This window comes from Hylobates moloch, unplaced genomic scaffold, assembly GCF_009828535.3.
Source record: "Hylobates moloch isolate HMO894 unplaced genomic scaffold, HMol_V3 SCAFFOLD_7, whole genome shotgun sequence".
Classification (NCBI taxonomy): Eukaryota; Metazoa; Chordata; class Mammalia; order Primates; family Hylobatidae; genus Hylobates; species Hylobates moloch.
Window position 1 is genome coordinate 105959109 of NW_026652282.1, and position 15125 is coordinate 105974233.

Here is a 15125-nt window from a genome sequence, read left to right on the forward strand (position 1 = left end):
TTTATTGTTCCTTCCCCCAGAGGGGACGAATGGGTTTGGAACAGTGCTTCAGTCAGAGATGAATGCTGGTGCAAATGTACCCAGGAGTATAGCCAAATTTGGATCAACAGGAATAATTTTATCAGATCCAAAAACATAAAAGAAATGAGGGACCATGCCTTTAAGATTGGTAGTGGTATAGCTGAATGGCATGTACCATGAAGTAGGTTTAGTATTTTATTGAGGCTTGTTGGTTTTTAACATAGGGTAGAGGTGTCTTAGTGCTGTAGTAAAGAATTTGGTTTGTAGAGCATAGGATAATGAAGAGTAGGCTCCAAAGGCACCCTTGATAGAGAAACACTGGCCTCAGGGGAAAGCCATGCTTGAGGCACACTGAAAAGTGAGAGGAGCCATATGAGAGGGTTGCAGGGGAAAGGGGGCCCAAGGCTTCATTTATTCAACTCAATTCATTAATTCATTCAGGAAATATTTCCTAAGCACTTATTCTGTGATGATACTGTGCTAGGCTATTAAGTAAAAGAGCAATTTGAACCCAAATTGCTATTAGTTCAGTATTCTTTCTATTATACCATCATGAATAATTAAGCAACAAATACATCAAAACAAAGACAATCAACTTTTTAATTCAATTTACTAAATGTTTGTTAAATACTTGACCTATTATGTGCAAAATATTGCACTGTATCAAAGTATCTACTTACTGGTTAATGGTTGTTGGTTATACTCCATGCTCTCTAAGAGGAAAGGACCAGTGGAATTTTAGTAAAATGTGCTTAGTACTAAATACTGCCAAACACTAGAAAATGGTAGAAATTTCCTGATGCCTTCAAAATCAGTGATCAACAAATATGTATTGAATACTTCTTTTGGAAATAGTGATTGCTGCGTTGAACTCTGGTGAGACTTAAGTTTATGTAGAATGAAAGTTTATGTAGAATTATAATGTAGGCAGTAAAAAATCAACACACTATCACAAAAGCTTGGTGATAGGGCTGAAATAGAATCAAATTTTATGTAATTTTTAGCTGGGTAGGCTTAGTTTGGTCCTGCCTGAAAGGTATGTTCTCTCAAGGTCCTTGACAGCCTTGTGATTCAGTTTTAAGAGCTATGAACTTTGGTTCTGAACCTGAGTAATAAAAACTGCATAATTGTTTTCCTTTTATAGTTCCCATGTTTTAAAAGCTTTATTTTAGTAAAAGGGCACGTGTTTTACCAAAAGAATGACTGTGAAAAGTCTGTTTAGTTTGTTTAAAAGGCAACTTTCTCAAGACACTCTTGTTGAATTCGGATGTCATGTAGGATTATAAATTCTACTGTGACAGACTTCACAGTATTCTTATGAAGTCACAATTCTAACAACATAGGCTTTAGACTTTATATTGAAATGTACATTTCAATCCCACAGTACATAAATACGTGCAAATAAAAGTTTCAAATATACATTTTGAATCATCTTATTAGTACAGTGCAACCACAATCAATAAAAAAAATTAAAAGTAGCCTTGTTTAATATCTACATTTCCATTCACCCCGGTAGTTGGCATTGATAAAAATGAGACAAATATCAAAAATACAAAGCCACCTCCAAGCTTTTAGGTTCTCTTCATTTCTACATTGAGGCCATTCTTCAATGGCTTCTATATCTATAGTCTAGTGCAATGAAAGTGGAAGCAGCTGACCAGAATAAGATCCTTCTGTGTATACAAACAATGTTCTAAACCAATTCCACATCCAAACGCAATTCTACAAACCAAGGAGTGGTATAAAGAAGACACATGTATTTTAGAAAGCCTTTAGCCAATAAATTTTAGATTAACTCTTGTTAACTGCAAAGGGTTATGAACTTGGACTTCAGTTGTGTAATTATTTTATCTAAACTTGATTTTTATGTTATGACAAAACATCATTTACTAAAACTACCACATACTTTTCTATGAAAAGTTAAAATATATATATATATGTATATATAACAATCAATGTGACAAATAGGGAAAATTCTAATTTGAATCTCTTTCCAACTTAATTTACCAAAAGAAAGTGCTGTTATACATTTAATAAATTAATTTCTTCAATAAACATTCACTGAATACATATTATGTGCCAAATACTGTTCCAAGCTCTAAAGTAAATTATAAAAACATGGTGGCAGAATGATGGTACAGCCAGCCTGCTTGTACTTTTAAGTTAAATTGATCAGGTATGTTCCCTGGTCCATTGGCCAGATTCTTGTGGTACTGCCAATCATATTGCAGATTCGAAAGAACACACTGACTAAACATCTTGGCTGTGTGTTATGGTTAGAATGCTTCAGAAATCAGGTTGATTGTCCTCTATCCAAGAGGTAGTCTGAAGGAAACCACTGAGAAACATAAAGCTTGCCAACCACTAGCAGTTGACAAGCATACCTGGGGCTTAGAGTATGTGGGATGGGAAGCTGCAGGAGAAAAAGGAGCATAAGCATCCATGTTTGAATGTTAGTTGCTGCTCCATATAACATCTCTTCTGTTTTGCCTCTCCATTATCATATACTAGTACATCTTGCTTAAGAAAATGCAATCAATAGAAAAAAATTAGAGAACAACCCCATTACAAATTGATTCACTTCACTGTTCCTTACATATGGTGTGTGTGTGTGTGTGTGTATCTGATTACTAAATATATGACATTAGTATGTATATGTATTCATATAAAACATACAATAAAATTCTGCGTTTCCTGTGACCATCTCATTTATCAAAACCACAGATTACTTTTATCCAGTTAGTGAAGGTAATTTTTGACCATATTTATTGAATAATTTGAGACACATTAGCATTCAGCCTGGTTGTATGTCAATGTGATAATTTTTTAAGTGTTCTTGAAACTTTGGAGTTGAACCATTAATGAGAAGACTTAATTGGACTTTAGTAGTGAAGCCTTATAAATATCTCAGTTGAAGCTTGAGAAATCTTAACTCAAACCTTTAAATTTCATGAAAGGTTTGGGCGTGTCCTTATTAATTTTTTTTGCCTTTGAGCTTATTTCTAACTGCTTTCTTCCATGACATAAAAGACACAAAGGGTCATTTCCTCTAATAGTTAGACTCTGGTGTAATAAAACTAAATACTTCATGTGTCACAAGAATGATTGGCACCAAAATAGCACTGCATATGGCTCAGTTTATACTGGTGGGACAGAAGAATCCTCATCTTTTGGTATAAAGGCTTCAAGTGAGAATACTGTCAAGGTTTCAAGGGATTCAAAGTTTATATTCAGTCATCTCTAGACCCTTTTAGAATTATAATGAGAAAAAAAAGTGTTGAAAATAAATAAAACTTATTTGTATATGGAGCCAGTTCTGCATCACAGATGACCAAAAAAGCAGAATAACAGTTTTCTGACAGGATGATTTCCTGACAGGACATGTTGGCATACCTCATGGTTATGCCTTTGCAGATATTTAAAACTGCTTTTGACTGTTAATATGAAATATTGCTACATTTCAAAATGCTATTTCTGAATCTTCCTCAAATCCTTGTAATAAAAGAGAAGGAGCATGTAATTTGGATATAGTTCCAATCAATCCTGTGAACTGAAACCCTCCGAGGTTCCCTGTCATCTGTTGAATCAAATCCATGTCTTTTCACTTCACTCTTTAGGTTTAGCAACTGATTCCTTCTATATTTCACTAACTTTCCTTTTACATCATTCTTGAACAGTCCCGCTACTTCAGCCATGTTATCTATTGTGTTAGCCATGATATCTATTCAGATTATCTTACTGACCCGTGTCTCTGCCTCTTTGTGTTAATTATATAATAAATGGGTCCTAAAGTGTTAAAAGGAAAAAAAGACAAAGCTCTTTTTCCCAGTCTTCACAGTCCCACGAATATGTATCCCCTTTGATCCTGCCCAGTAGCTGAAGCAATTTAAAAGGGGGAATAAAATTATGTACCCCCAAAAAACCAGTTGCTTTTTTTCCCAGGGGACAGTCATCTAAGTGACACTTAGCCAGGGAGTCAGTCTTTTCCTTCTGATATTATGTAGATCCTCAAAAGAAATACACAATTCCATTTGGTAAAGAGTTATTTAAGAAGAAAACACTAGAATCAATTCTCATACTATGGTACAGTTTTTAGTCTAGATTTAGGAAGAAGCATTAAAGGGTTGAACATAGAATTGAGCAAAGTGGGCTCAGAGATAGACCACAGAAATAGAATGAATGTGCAGAGGCAAGAACTATTTTCAGACTGAGATCAGAAAGTCATGTAGCCTCAGAAGCAGCAAGACAAAAGAATTTTGAAACTGACCTAGCTATTCCTAGCTAAAGAATGTCCACAAAGAGACGTGATGGTCAAAGGTAAAATTACATTTGTGTAATATGTATGTAGTTAGCTGTAATTGTATATTGTTTCATAAAGTTAATTTAAGAATATATATAGCAAATTATTTAAATCAAATTTAGCCCTACTAGGTGACTCCTACCATTTGGTAATAAATTGGTATCTAGGAAGTGATGGACTGTCACTGACTGTGGTTACCTATACTCCTAGCTAACTGATGAAGGGGAAAGAGGGAGTTTTACAGAAATGATGACCTTCAAAAAGATGCTTGAAGGTGCAACATCTACACTGCACCACTATAAACCTCCCTCCTTCATTTATCCACTTTTCTGGCTTCTTTCCCTTCTCAAATACTGGGTTCCAGACTTACCTGTACAATATATACATTCATACTCATCAGCAAAATTTGTAAAATCATTTATATGAAGGGATGTGTTGTATAAATGTTTATATAAGGAAATATTACCTCTCTTGTTAGAAGCAAAACCCAGACCATCTGTGGTTTTGGCACTAAGTGGAAAACTTCCTAGTTGATGGTGACAGTAGTAAATCAAGATGACATAATGGCAAGGGAGGGTGAAATGTAGGGGCAGAGTTTACTGCTTGGTTGCCTCCCACCACCATGATAATTATCTTTACATCATAGGGTTGCAATAAGGACTAAATAAAAAATATATGTAAGCTCAGTTAGCAGAGTACTTGGCACATAGTGGTCAACAGTATTTATTGTCATTAATGTTCCCACATCTCCATCTACAGTTCCACCTCACCTGAGCTCTAGATAGGCATGTGCAATTCTGTTTCGGCCTCGTCAAAAACTTATCTCACTACTCATCTGAAGCCTTTGTCTTGATTCATACTTTCAGCATATAACCTTGTCTCTTATTTTTCTTGGGTGAGACCATCAAGTCATAAACTACTTTAACTTCTCGCCACTATATTTTGTAATTTACTTCCTGTCTTAGAGGATGCAGTGAACATTCCCCTTTCAAAGTTTTTCCTTCCAACTGAGATCCAGAAACATTCTCCAATTGAGCCTTATGGCAATAAACACATCTACATTCACTTGCACTCACCCTGAGTTGGCATCTTTCTCTAATATTACTGAAACTGCTTATTTTAAGGCAGTGGATCCCTATCTTGGATGCACATTGGCATCCCCCAAGGATATTTTTTTTAAATGCCTGAGTCCCGCCCACTGGAAATTCTGATTTAATCGGTCTGGGGAACAGTCCTGGAATTGAGGTTTGTAAAACTCTCCAGATGATTTTAATGTCCAGTCAAAGTGGACAATCTCTAGTCTAAAGTCAGCAATGACCTTCTAAACTGGCTGTGTTACTGTCTTTATTTGACAATATTAGCCACATCTTCCTGCTGAAAAGTCTCCTCCTTTGGCTTATGTGATACTCATTCCTTTTTGTTCTTCGATGACATATCAAGACCACTTCATTGCTTCTGCCCACTATTTTAAATTCAGTGCTTCTCAGGGTATGATAATTGGCTCTCATTATTTCTGATTGTATGTATTTTCACTGGTCATCTCTTCTACTCCCGTAGTTTCATAGAGTAGAACCACCTATCTCTATTTCTGAGAAAAATGATATTGGGATTTTGATAGGGATTACATTGAATCTATTGATCACTTTGGGTAATATGGACATTTTAGCAATATTACATGTCTCCAAATACATGCATAAACGCATACAACACACGTGAGCACACACACACACACACACACAGACACCATTTCTTTAAAATTGATCTAGATTTATAGCTGTCTATCTGTCCATAGTAGTTATGACAGTGGGCTCTAATTTCAGACTGCCTGGGTTCCAACGCTAGTTCTATCACTTACTACCTCTGTAATATTGGGCAAGTTACTTAGCATCTCTGTGCTTATTTTATTCATTGTCATGTACCTTCCCAACTGTACTATGAATTTATTGAGGGCAAAGATTGCTTCTTACTCACCTATAATCTTTGTAGTTTAACAAAGAACTTTGCACAGATAAGCAAACCAAAGTTTAGAAATAGGTTTTGTCCTTTTTCAACTCTAATTGATTGACAATGCTTGCGTGAAATGCCATTTTGAAAGGGATGTGAGGCTGAAGCTGGTCTCAACAGGAGAAAGAGCATCATGATTAATTAGGGATGTCTTCCATGGGACAAATAGAGGGAGCAGTGGCACAAGTGTCATGGACATTCCATTCCAGTTTTAGATGCTGTGTAAGTAAATACTTATTGAAGGAATTTTCATGAACAAATGTTACTAGTTGAAAGACATGAGCCAATTGGAGTTATTGTTAAATAACTTGGCTAATTTCTCTTGTAGTCTAAGTTCTTTCAGAGCAGTCATTATAGATTTTGTGCTAGAAACTTGTGACAACTAGAAGCATAGCATGCTCACAGCAGAAAATTCATTAAATGTGATCAAATTCTGCTGAAACTTTCATTTCATAGGTTTTGCCACATTAATATTACACCTGCCATCTGTGATCTTTGCCATGTAAATACAGATCCTGAGATAAAGAGTTCTTTCAAGGATTTTGAAGGAACTGATATCTAAACTATCTACATATAAGCAAACAATCATTTAAACTACTGCTAAATGTTTGATATAAGAATAGAGAGACGCACTTCTCAAATTTTGAGGGCAAAGACTGCACAGGTGGCAGTGCTGCTTAAGCATTTTTTCCTGTGGGATGAAGTGGCTTATCATACTGGGGCAAAAAGAGAGAAAATCATAGTCACTAGGGTACATTTATTTCAAGATTAACTTCATTTACCTAGAACAGTACCTGGTACTTAGTTTACATTAAATGAATGCTAATGCATAAGTGTATAAATGAACAAATGGACGGATGGATAGATGGATGGATGGATGGATGGATGGATGGATGGATGGTTGGATGGATGGATGAATGGATGACAGATAAACTTTGCTTCCATGTAATCTTGGCAAATAAAAATTGGCAGTTTGGGCTGGGCATGGTGGCTCACACCTGTAATGCCAGCACTTTGGGAGGCTGAGTCGGGCAGATCACTTGAGGTCAGGAGTTCGAGACCAGCCTAGCCAACATGCTGAAACTTCGTCCCTATTAAAAATACAAAAATTAGCAAGGTGTGGTGGCACACGCCTGTAATCTCAGCTACTCAGGAGACTGAGGCAGGAGAATCACTTGAACCTGGGAGGCGGAGTTTGCAGTGAGCCAAGATCATGCCAATGCACTCCAGCCTGGGTGACAAAACTCCAACTCAAAAAAAAAAAAAAAAAAAAAATTGGCAGTTTAAATTTTTTTTCTACCAGATGGCAATAATGTGAGATATAGGTTTAGGTTGTAATCTTAAAGAGAAAAACAACCAACCAAACAAACAAACAAAAAAAAACGCTATTCGGAGAAAAAGAAGCGTCAAAAGAACAGATTTAGATGACAGAAATGAAATGTTTGTGTCATCTGTAATACCTTAGGAGTCTATGATCTTGTGAGACTTGTATCAGGTCCTCAACATACCTCCTTTTTATGCATGGATGACTTCTCATTCATAATTACTTTGCAGTAAAATGGGGATATTCAAAAACTAATCTTATCTATATAAAATTATTGGCCAATTCGCGTAACTAAAATTATTACCCTTGGTATATATATATCCATGCATTTATATTTTCATTTTTAATACTAATTTCTTAGTTAATTGATGCCTCCCTTGGATGTGAGGCTGCTTGGGAAAAATAGCTAGCCTGTGCCTCTAGGAAAGCTTCCCCTGCTATTCAACCTGCCAAAAGTCATATGAAATAAGCCTGCCTAGGGCTCACTCATCCTGTTAGCAAAGAATTGTGAATAATATTATATTAGTGTCCATCCCTTAATTCAAAAGCTTTTGGAAAATAAGAAATTCAGTTTTAGAGTCCAGCATTCCACATATACATGGAGTAGGGCACTGCTGTTTTGGAAAATAAAGATAATATGAACATATCTTCCGCTGGTATAAAGTATTTTCTCTTATTCACACTTCTCAAAACAAGTCTTCAATTGGATAAAACATTAACTTCCCTAAAAAGTGGAAATAAGCAGACTCAGGAATATTTCATGGTAAATTATATAGCATATCATCTGCCCTTTTCTAATGATAATCAGAATGAAAAGACGTTTAACCTCCTTATAAACACTTGGTCACTGGAGGCTGGCAAGGTTGTTGAAGAAAATGAAGGGAAACTAACATTTTTTGAATTCCTAAAGATCATCACTCTCATGATGGCATTCAATACTTACCACAACCTCCTGACATAGGTATGGAAGACAGTGTGGTATAGTGAAGAATGGGGGCTTTAGAGCCACAGACTTGATTTCTGATCCTAACTCTCACCTCTCCTTTAGCTGTGCAACCTCTGGCAAGTTATGCCTCTTCCAAGCCTCAGTTATCTCATCTGTAAACTGGGGATAACAGTGCATACCTCATCAGGTGTTTATGAGGAGCAAATGTAAAGCACCTTGCAGAGTGCTAGAACAGAATAGGTACAATTCCAAATTTATCATTATTATTTTGATGATGGTGATGATGATGAAGTCAATTTTGCAGAAGAAAAAACAGATTCAGAACTGAAGTATCTTGCTTAAGTTTACATAGCTAGTAAACTTAAAAGGCATCTAGCACCGTACCTGGCACCATAGCAGGTGCCCAATCAACATTTTGTTTGCATTCATCCTTCCTCATCTAAAACTCAATGATTTTTTGAGATCTTATTCCTTTAAAATAATGGGTTAGGCTCAACTTCACCTTGGTTGATGCAAGATTCAACTACTGACATACATTTGCAAAAATTAAAAACATTTTTTCCGGCTCACAGTTAGCAATACATGGACTAAGACAATAAAGAGGATTCCAGATTTTACAAAAAAAAGATGATAATTAGGCCCACTATTTTGCCTAACATAGGACAAGTCATTTCTCCTTCAAAGGGGTACATATTTTCCCTCCTAGGTGTCTCTACCGATTGGCAGTCACTGGCAGATGAGATACTGTTTCCAGACTTTTAGTTCCCGGGTCTGTATACTTTATTTTATATAAGTCAGTGCACTGAAGGATGGTGCTGGCTAAAAATATAAATTGGTTCAAAATGTGTTTATGTCAGTTCATGGATGATAGATTCAGGTTTTTGTCCTTGGCCTTTTTCTAATCTCAACCTTCTACACACTCTCCCTGGGTAATCTCATCCATCCCCTGGCATCTCTATTCTGAGACACTGATGAGCTCAAATCTACTTGTAACGACAGCCCAGATCTGTTCTGAATCCTAGACACACATTTCCAATCGCTGATGGGAAAAGCTACCTGGATGTCATACTAGCATCTTAAACTTAACATGTCTAAAAAGAAACTCATCTTCCCTTCCAAATCTGCTCCTCCTGCTGTGTTCCTTCTCTTGGTAAATTAATCACTATTCTCTCAGTTTCCCAAACTTAAAACTTTAAAGTCATCCTTGACTCTGTTATTTCTTTCAACCTCAACCACTAATCAATTATGAGGTTCTATCAGTTCGAACACACTTATGTCTCTTGAGTGTGTCTCTTCATCTCCACAGACATTGTTTGGACCTCTAACGCGATTCTCAGCTCTGGCCTAATTCAATGGCCTCACAGAATTTTCTCCCTGCATCTCATTATTTCCAATTGCAATCAATCTTCTACACTGCTGCCTACTCTTCTACAATTCCCCTGTATACACTTCTTATCCTAAAAATTACAATTGATCATGAAATTCTCCACTAACTGAAAGCTTTCTTTTTTGATGCTTAAAGGAAATTTTAAAAAAACTCCTAAATTGGGCATGCGAGGCTTCACAAGCTGGCTCCAACATTCCTTGCTCTAGCCATATTGAATGTTTCACCATTACAGGCCTTCTTCAGAGCTGTATACTTTGCACTTGCTTATCTGCTCTCTAGGGATGTCCTTCTGGTAAACTTTTATTCAAATTTCAACTTAGATCAAATATCACCTTTCTATGTACCCTGATTCCTCTAAAGAAGTTAATTGCTTCATTCTGTGTACTTCCACAGCACCTTTTTTATCTCTAAAAGCACTTCATACATTTAATTGCAATAACGTGTTTTAAGTGTCTATTTTCTCCACTGCACTATAAGTTTCCTGCAAGCAGTCATCTCCATCCTCAGCATTGGCTTCAAGGTCTGACACACATTAATTTGTAAATAAAAGCTTATTGAATAAAAATAATCCATTGAAAGGAAGTTAGAATGACATCATAGAGACAAACTTCCCTCACCCCAAATTCCTTTTGATAAAACTGCACAGACAAAATCTGAGGCTGGCCAGCTCTTTATACTGACTCAGCATAAAATTGCTTATGTTTTTAGAACTGTCACCAGAATGCATTCTTATTTCTACTCACAATATATTAGGTCAACCACTCTACACCCTAAACCCACAACCCATAAATCACAATTGTAAATTCATCGTCTGTAAAGATAAACTTACAGGTAAGTATTTTAATGAGAACTAGGCATTTCCTAAAGCCAAAAACATTTCCATAGGAAATAATTTCCCAATTGTCAGGCAGAAGAAGAAAATTATTTTAGAACAAACTTACATGATATTAACTGAAAAAAATAGGAAATATTAAAATGAATTCCTTGAAAAGAAAGATATAAAACTTTTACCAATTATGTTAAGGGATGAAAATGAGTTATATAGTTAACATCACAAATATTTAATGTATATTTAAGAGTTAGAATGAATATCTTAAATTTTGGCTCAATTTAAGGTTGCTTTTAAAATGTAAGATTCCAGTACTAGAGTACTGTAATTTTCATTTGTAATAACTGCATTTCACATGGCAATATTTAAAGAGTAGTTTTCAATGCATGATAAGCACTTATATTTCAGTTGATAGCAACTAATTCCTTAAATGAAACAATTATAAAGCATATATTATATGCGAAATTTTATGGAAAATAAAGATCTGTCATGATCCCCATCTTTATTGAGTATACAGTCTAGGAGAATATATATAACCATAAGAAGAGGTTAAAAAGAGGCCGGGCATGGTGGCTTATGCCTGTAATCCAAGCACTTTGGGAGGCTGAGGCGGGCAGATCACATGAGGCCAGGAGTTCGAGACCAGCCTGGCCAATATGGTGAAACCCCATCTCTACTAAAAATACAAAAACATTAGCCAGGCATGGTGGCACGTACCTGAAATCCCAGCTACTTGGGAGGCTAAGGCATGAGAATCACTTGAGCCTAGGAGGCAGAGGTTGCAGTGAGCCAAGATCATGCCACTGCATTCCAGCCTGGGCAACAGAGTAAGACTCTGTCAAAAAAAAAAAAAAAAAAAAAAGTAAAAAGAATGTATTTTCAAAGTTCACCGAGGAAGATCACCTACACAGTGAAACAGTGATGATGTTGGGGGTGATGGTGAGGCAAGGATTCAGTGGGAAAGGATGCTTGTAAGCTAGGCCTTGAAAGATGGTTGAATATGCATAAAGAGAGAGAGCAGCGAATTGTATCCCAAGAAAGATGTAACAGCACAGCAAAGGGATTGAAAATGGATGAGGTGAGATCCCGGTAGACCAGTTAAGAAACAAAAAACAATCTAAGTGAGATATAATGAGAGTAATGATCGTGAAAATGGAGAGGAGAAAATGGATTTGAGAGATGTAGAGATTAACTCTGCTGGATGAGGAAACTGATTAGATACAGTAAGTATGTGTGCTTGGGAGAATGGGAGCATCATTAACAGATGTAGGTGATACAAGGAAGATGAGTGGGATTAGGAGCGTTAAGATGAATGCTTCCACTTTAGATAGATTGGTTTAGAGGTGTCAGTGTATTATTCATTTGGAAATGCCGGGGAGGATAACTGAAAATTTAGGGTTAGAGTTTAGGAAGGAGGTTAGGTCTGAAGATAAATATTTGAAGGTCACTCAAATAGATGTGATCATTGAAGCCATCTGAGCAAAAATATTTCGGGGTTCAAGCAGTAATCTTCAATCTTGAGCAGGAATCAGAATCCCCTGGGGGTTTGTTAAACCACAAATGGGTCCCACCCCCAGGGTTTCTGACTCAATATGTCTAGAGTGGGGCTGGAGAATTTACATTCTAAAAAAATTCTCAGGTTTTGCTGTTGTTGCTAGTCAAGTCCATACTTGGAGGACATAGAAAATTAAGTCTATTACTTTTTATCTCAGCATTAACTTATTCATAAAAAAGATAACTTGTGCCGTCTGGGCGCGGTGGCTCATGCCTATAATCCCAGCATTTTTGGAGGCTGAGGTGGGTGGATCATGAGGTCAGGAGTTTGAGACCAGCCTAACCAACATGGTGAAACCCCATCTCTGCTAAAAATACAACACGTAGCTGAGTGTGGTGAGGCGCACCTGTAATCCCAGCTACTCAGGTGGCTGAGGCAGGAGAATCGCTTGAACCCAGGAGGTGGAGGTTGCAGTAAGCTGAGATTGCGTCATTGCACTCCAGACTGGGCAACAGAGTGAGACTCTGTCTCAAAACAAGACAAAACAAAACAAAACAAAACAAAAAAACAAAAACCTTGTGCCAATGTCAGTATCTTCTACGTCATTAAAATAGTGTCTAACACAGTTTATCTATCAGTTGGAACAGGAAATCGTATTTCTACTAGTTTTTTGTTAGAAACTGTCTTGTCAATCCATAATTGAGAAACTAAGGCTGCCCAAAGAATATGCTCCAAAATATGGCTGTTGTAGGAAGGGTTCTAAAAAATTCTTACTTTCCTTTCCGACTCGGCTGCACAATGTTTCTACATTCTGGTGACAGACTTTCTGGAACCCTGTTTGGTGGTCTCCACTAACCTGCTAGCTTTGTCAGCAGCCAAATATTTATTTGAGACTTTTGTCCCATATAAGCAATGGCTTGAAAAGCACTTAGCTGTTTACTTTTCATCTTACTATAAATTATTTATCCTTTAGTCTATAAATGGCTATTTGTAGGATTAGACAAATTTCGAATGCTCTGATAAGAGGACTGCAGCATCTAAATTCATGCATAATCCGTAAAAAGCACATGTAACCTACAACCTCAGCTGGGTTGGCATATGCAATAGATTCTCTGAGATATATAAGCAGTGCGAATTATTAACCAGTTAACATTAGCAAATTTATTTTTGAAACAAAGTTTATGCACACAAGCATTCTCTAATGAGAAATAATATTTGTTATAAAGATCCAATAAAAACATACCTTGAGTAGATTTTTCTACTTCTTTCCTCTTTCTACTCTGGCTATTGTAATTCATCCTCAGCTCCTGGTTATACTCGTGCAAGGTCTCCCTGGAGTTGTATGACTGTCTTGGTTTTCTTCCATCTTCACTCTCATCAGAAGAACTGGTGTAAGCTAGATCCATTTCATGCTTGACTTTTGATAGAGGCTGGTAGGGTTTGCAGTCAGTTTGCTCCATTTCTGATTAAGCAAGTTCAGTTTCATGAAAAAAGGATGAGGAAGTCCTTTAATGCAAGCAGTCCTGGAAGAGAAAGGGAAAAACACAAGCCTTCTTAGATTTATCTTTTTGTGAGGAAATGCATCTGGCAGATTCACAATTGGTCCAGATAATACTATCAAAGGAGAGAAGTAAAAGACAAACTAGATGACATGAAGCTAGCCGGAGGCAATAATAACACTGTGTTACATGCATACATTGTCAAGCATTAAGGATTAAGCTGGAGGTTGCAGCATCAGAAAATACTCAAAGTAAAAGAGAGACAGCCTTCAAAAATATTTGTATTGGAATTCAAATAGAGGACAACGTTGTTCTATGGTGTGTGAGTGTTTTTAATGTCAAAATCAGTGGTTAGATTAAAAAACGTTATTGGATTTGAAAGTGGTGAGGAGTACAAAGATTAACCCTGCACATCCCACATTTGAAATGAAAACTGGTAAGAGAACTACATTCAGAAATAATACATTCTTGCTTCTGGTTTAATATTACATTTAAGACAGGGGCTCTGAGGAAGGGAAGGATTCTGAGTGAGAGAGCTCATGAAATAAAATGTCCTTGAGGGGGACTGAACTCTTTGTGCTCATATTGTGGCTTTTGAGCCTCAGGCCTGCAGAGCATTCTTAATGAGTTAGGTGGTGGTAAATTTTTGTTCTTCATAGTACTGAGAGGATGTAAACAACACTTCTGGTGAGTATAGTGGTACAGGAACAGCAGGATCTAAATCGGTTTTGGAAATAGCAATTTTAAACTTCATGATAAATCACCGAAAGAACCCCCTTTCCCCATAGAATGCTGAGCTAGGAGCCACTAAAGGTCTTAGGGCCAGTAGAGGCATTAACTGCTCTACTTAGCACAGAGAGTTTTGAGAAGATCAAGTGTCATCTCAGATGTCAAAGTCCTCTGTAAATTTAAAAGCTTGTAAAAATGTTCTTATTTTCATTCCTTACATTATTTTATCATCACCATTTCAGTCTACTGCAGCAACTTTGCAACTTGGTCTTTTCATACAATGTTTAAAAATGTAGTTAGAAACCAATTAACTTTATGATTTTATTTTGCAGTGAAATTGACTCTTTTATTTTTCTTCAGCTCTTCACCATATGTATTTTCAAAGAAATCTATAGACATCCAAATGGTGGCTCCTCGATCATGTACACTATCTCATATTTTGGAATTTTTATTGCATTTATGCCAAGCACACAGAACACAGAAATCATTCAAAAAAGACTTTTAGCTTTTCAAAGCATGATATAGGGTGATTTTTATTTTTTTTATTTACTGATTTATTTATTTATTATTTATTTATTTAGAGACGGAGTC

The 15125-nt window shown here is 36.5% G+C and overlaps 1 protein-coding gene across 1 annotated transcript in view; it reads right to left on the minus strand.

Annotated features, from left to right (window-relative positions):
- TENM1 (teneurin transmembrane protein 1) overlaps window positions 1-15125 on the minus strand; it is an 854513-nt gene that overhangs the window by 582941 nt on the left and 256447 nt on the right. The window contains exon 3 of the mRNA XM_058441351.1: window positions 13550-13829. Coding sequence (XP_058297334.1) covers window positions 13550-13766 — 217 coding nt within the window. The 5' untranslated portion in view covers window positions 13767-13829. The remainder of the gene's footprint in view (window positions 1-13549; window positions 13830-15125) is intronic.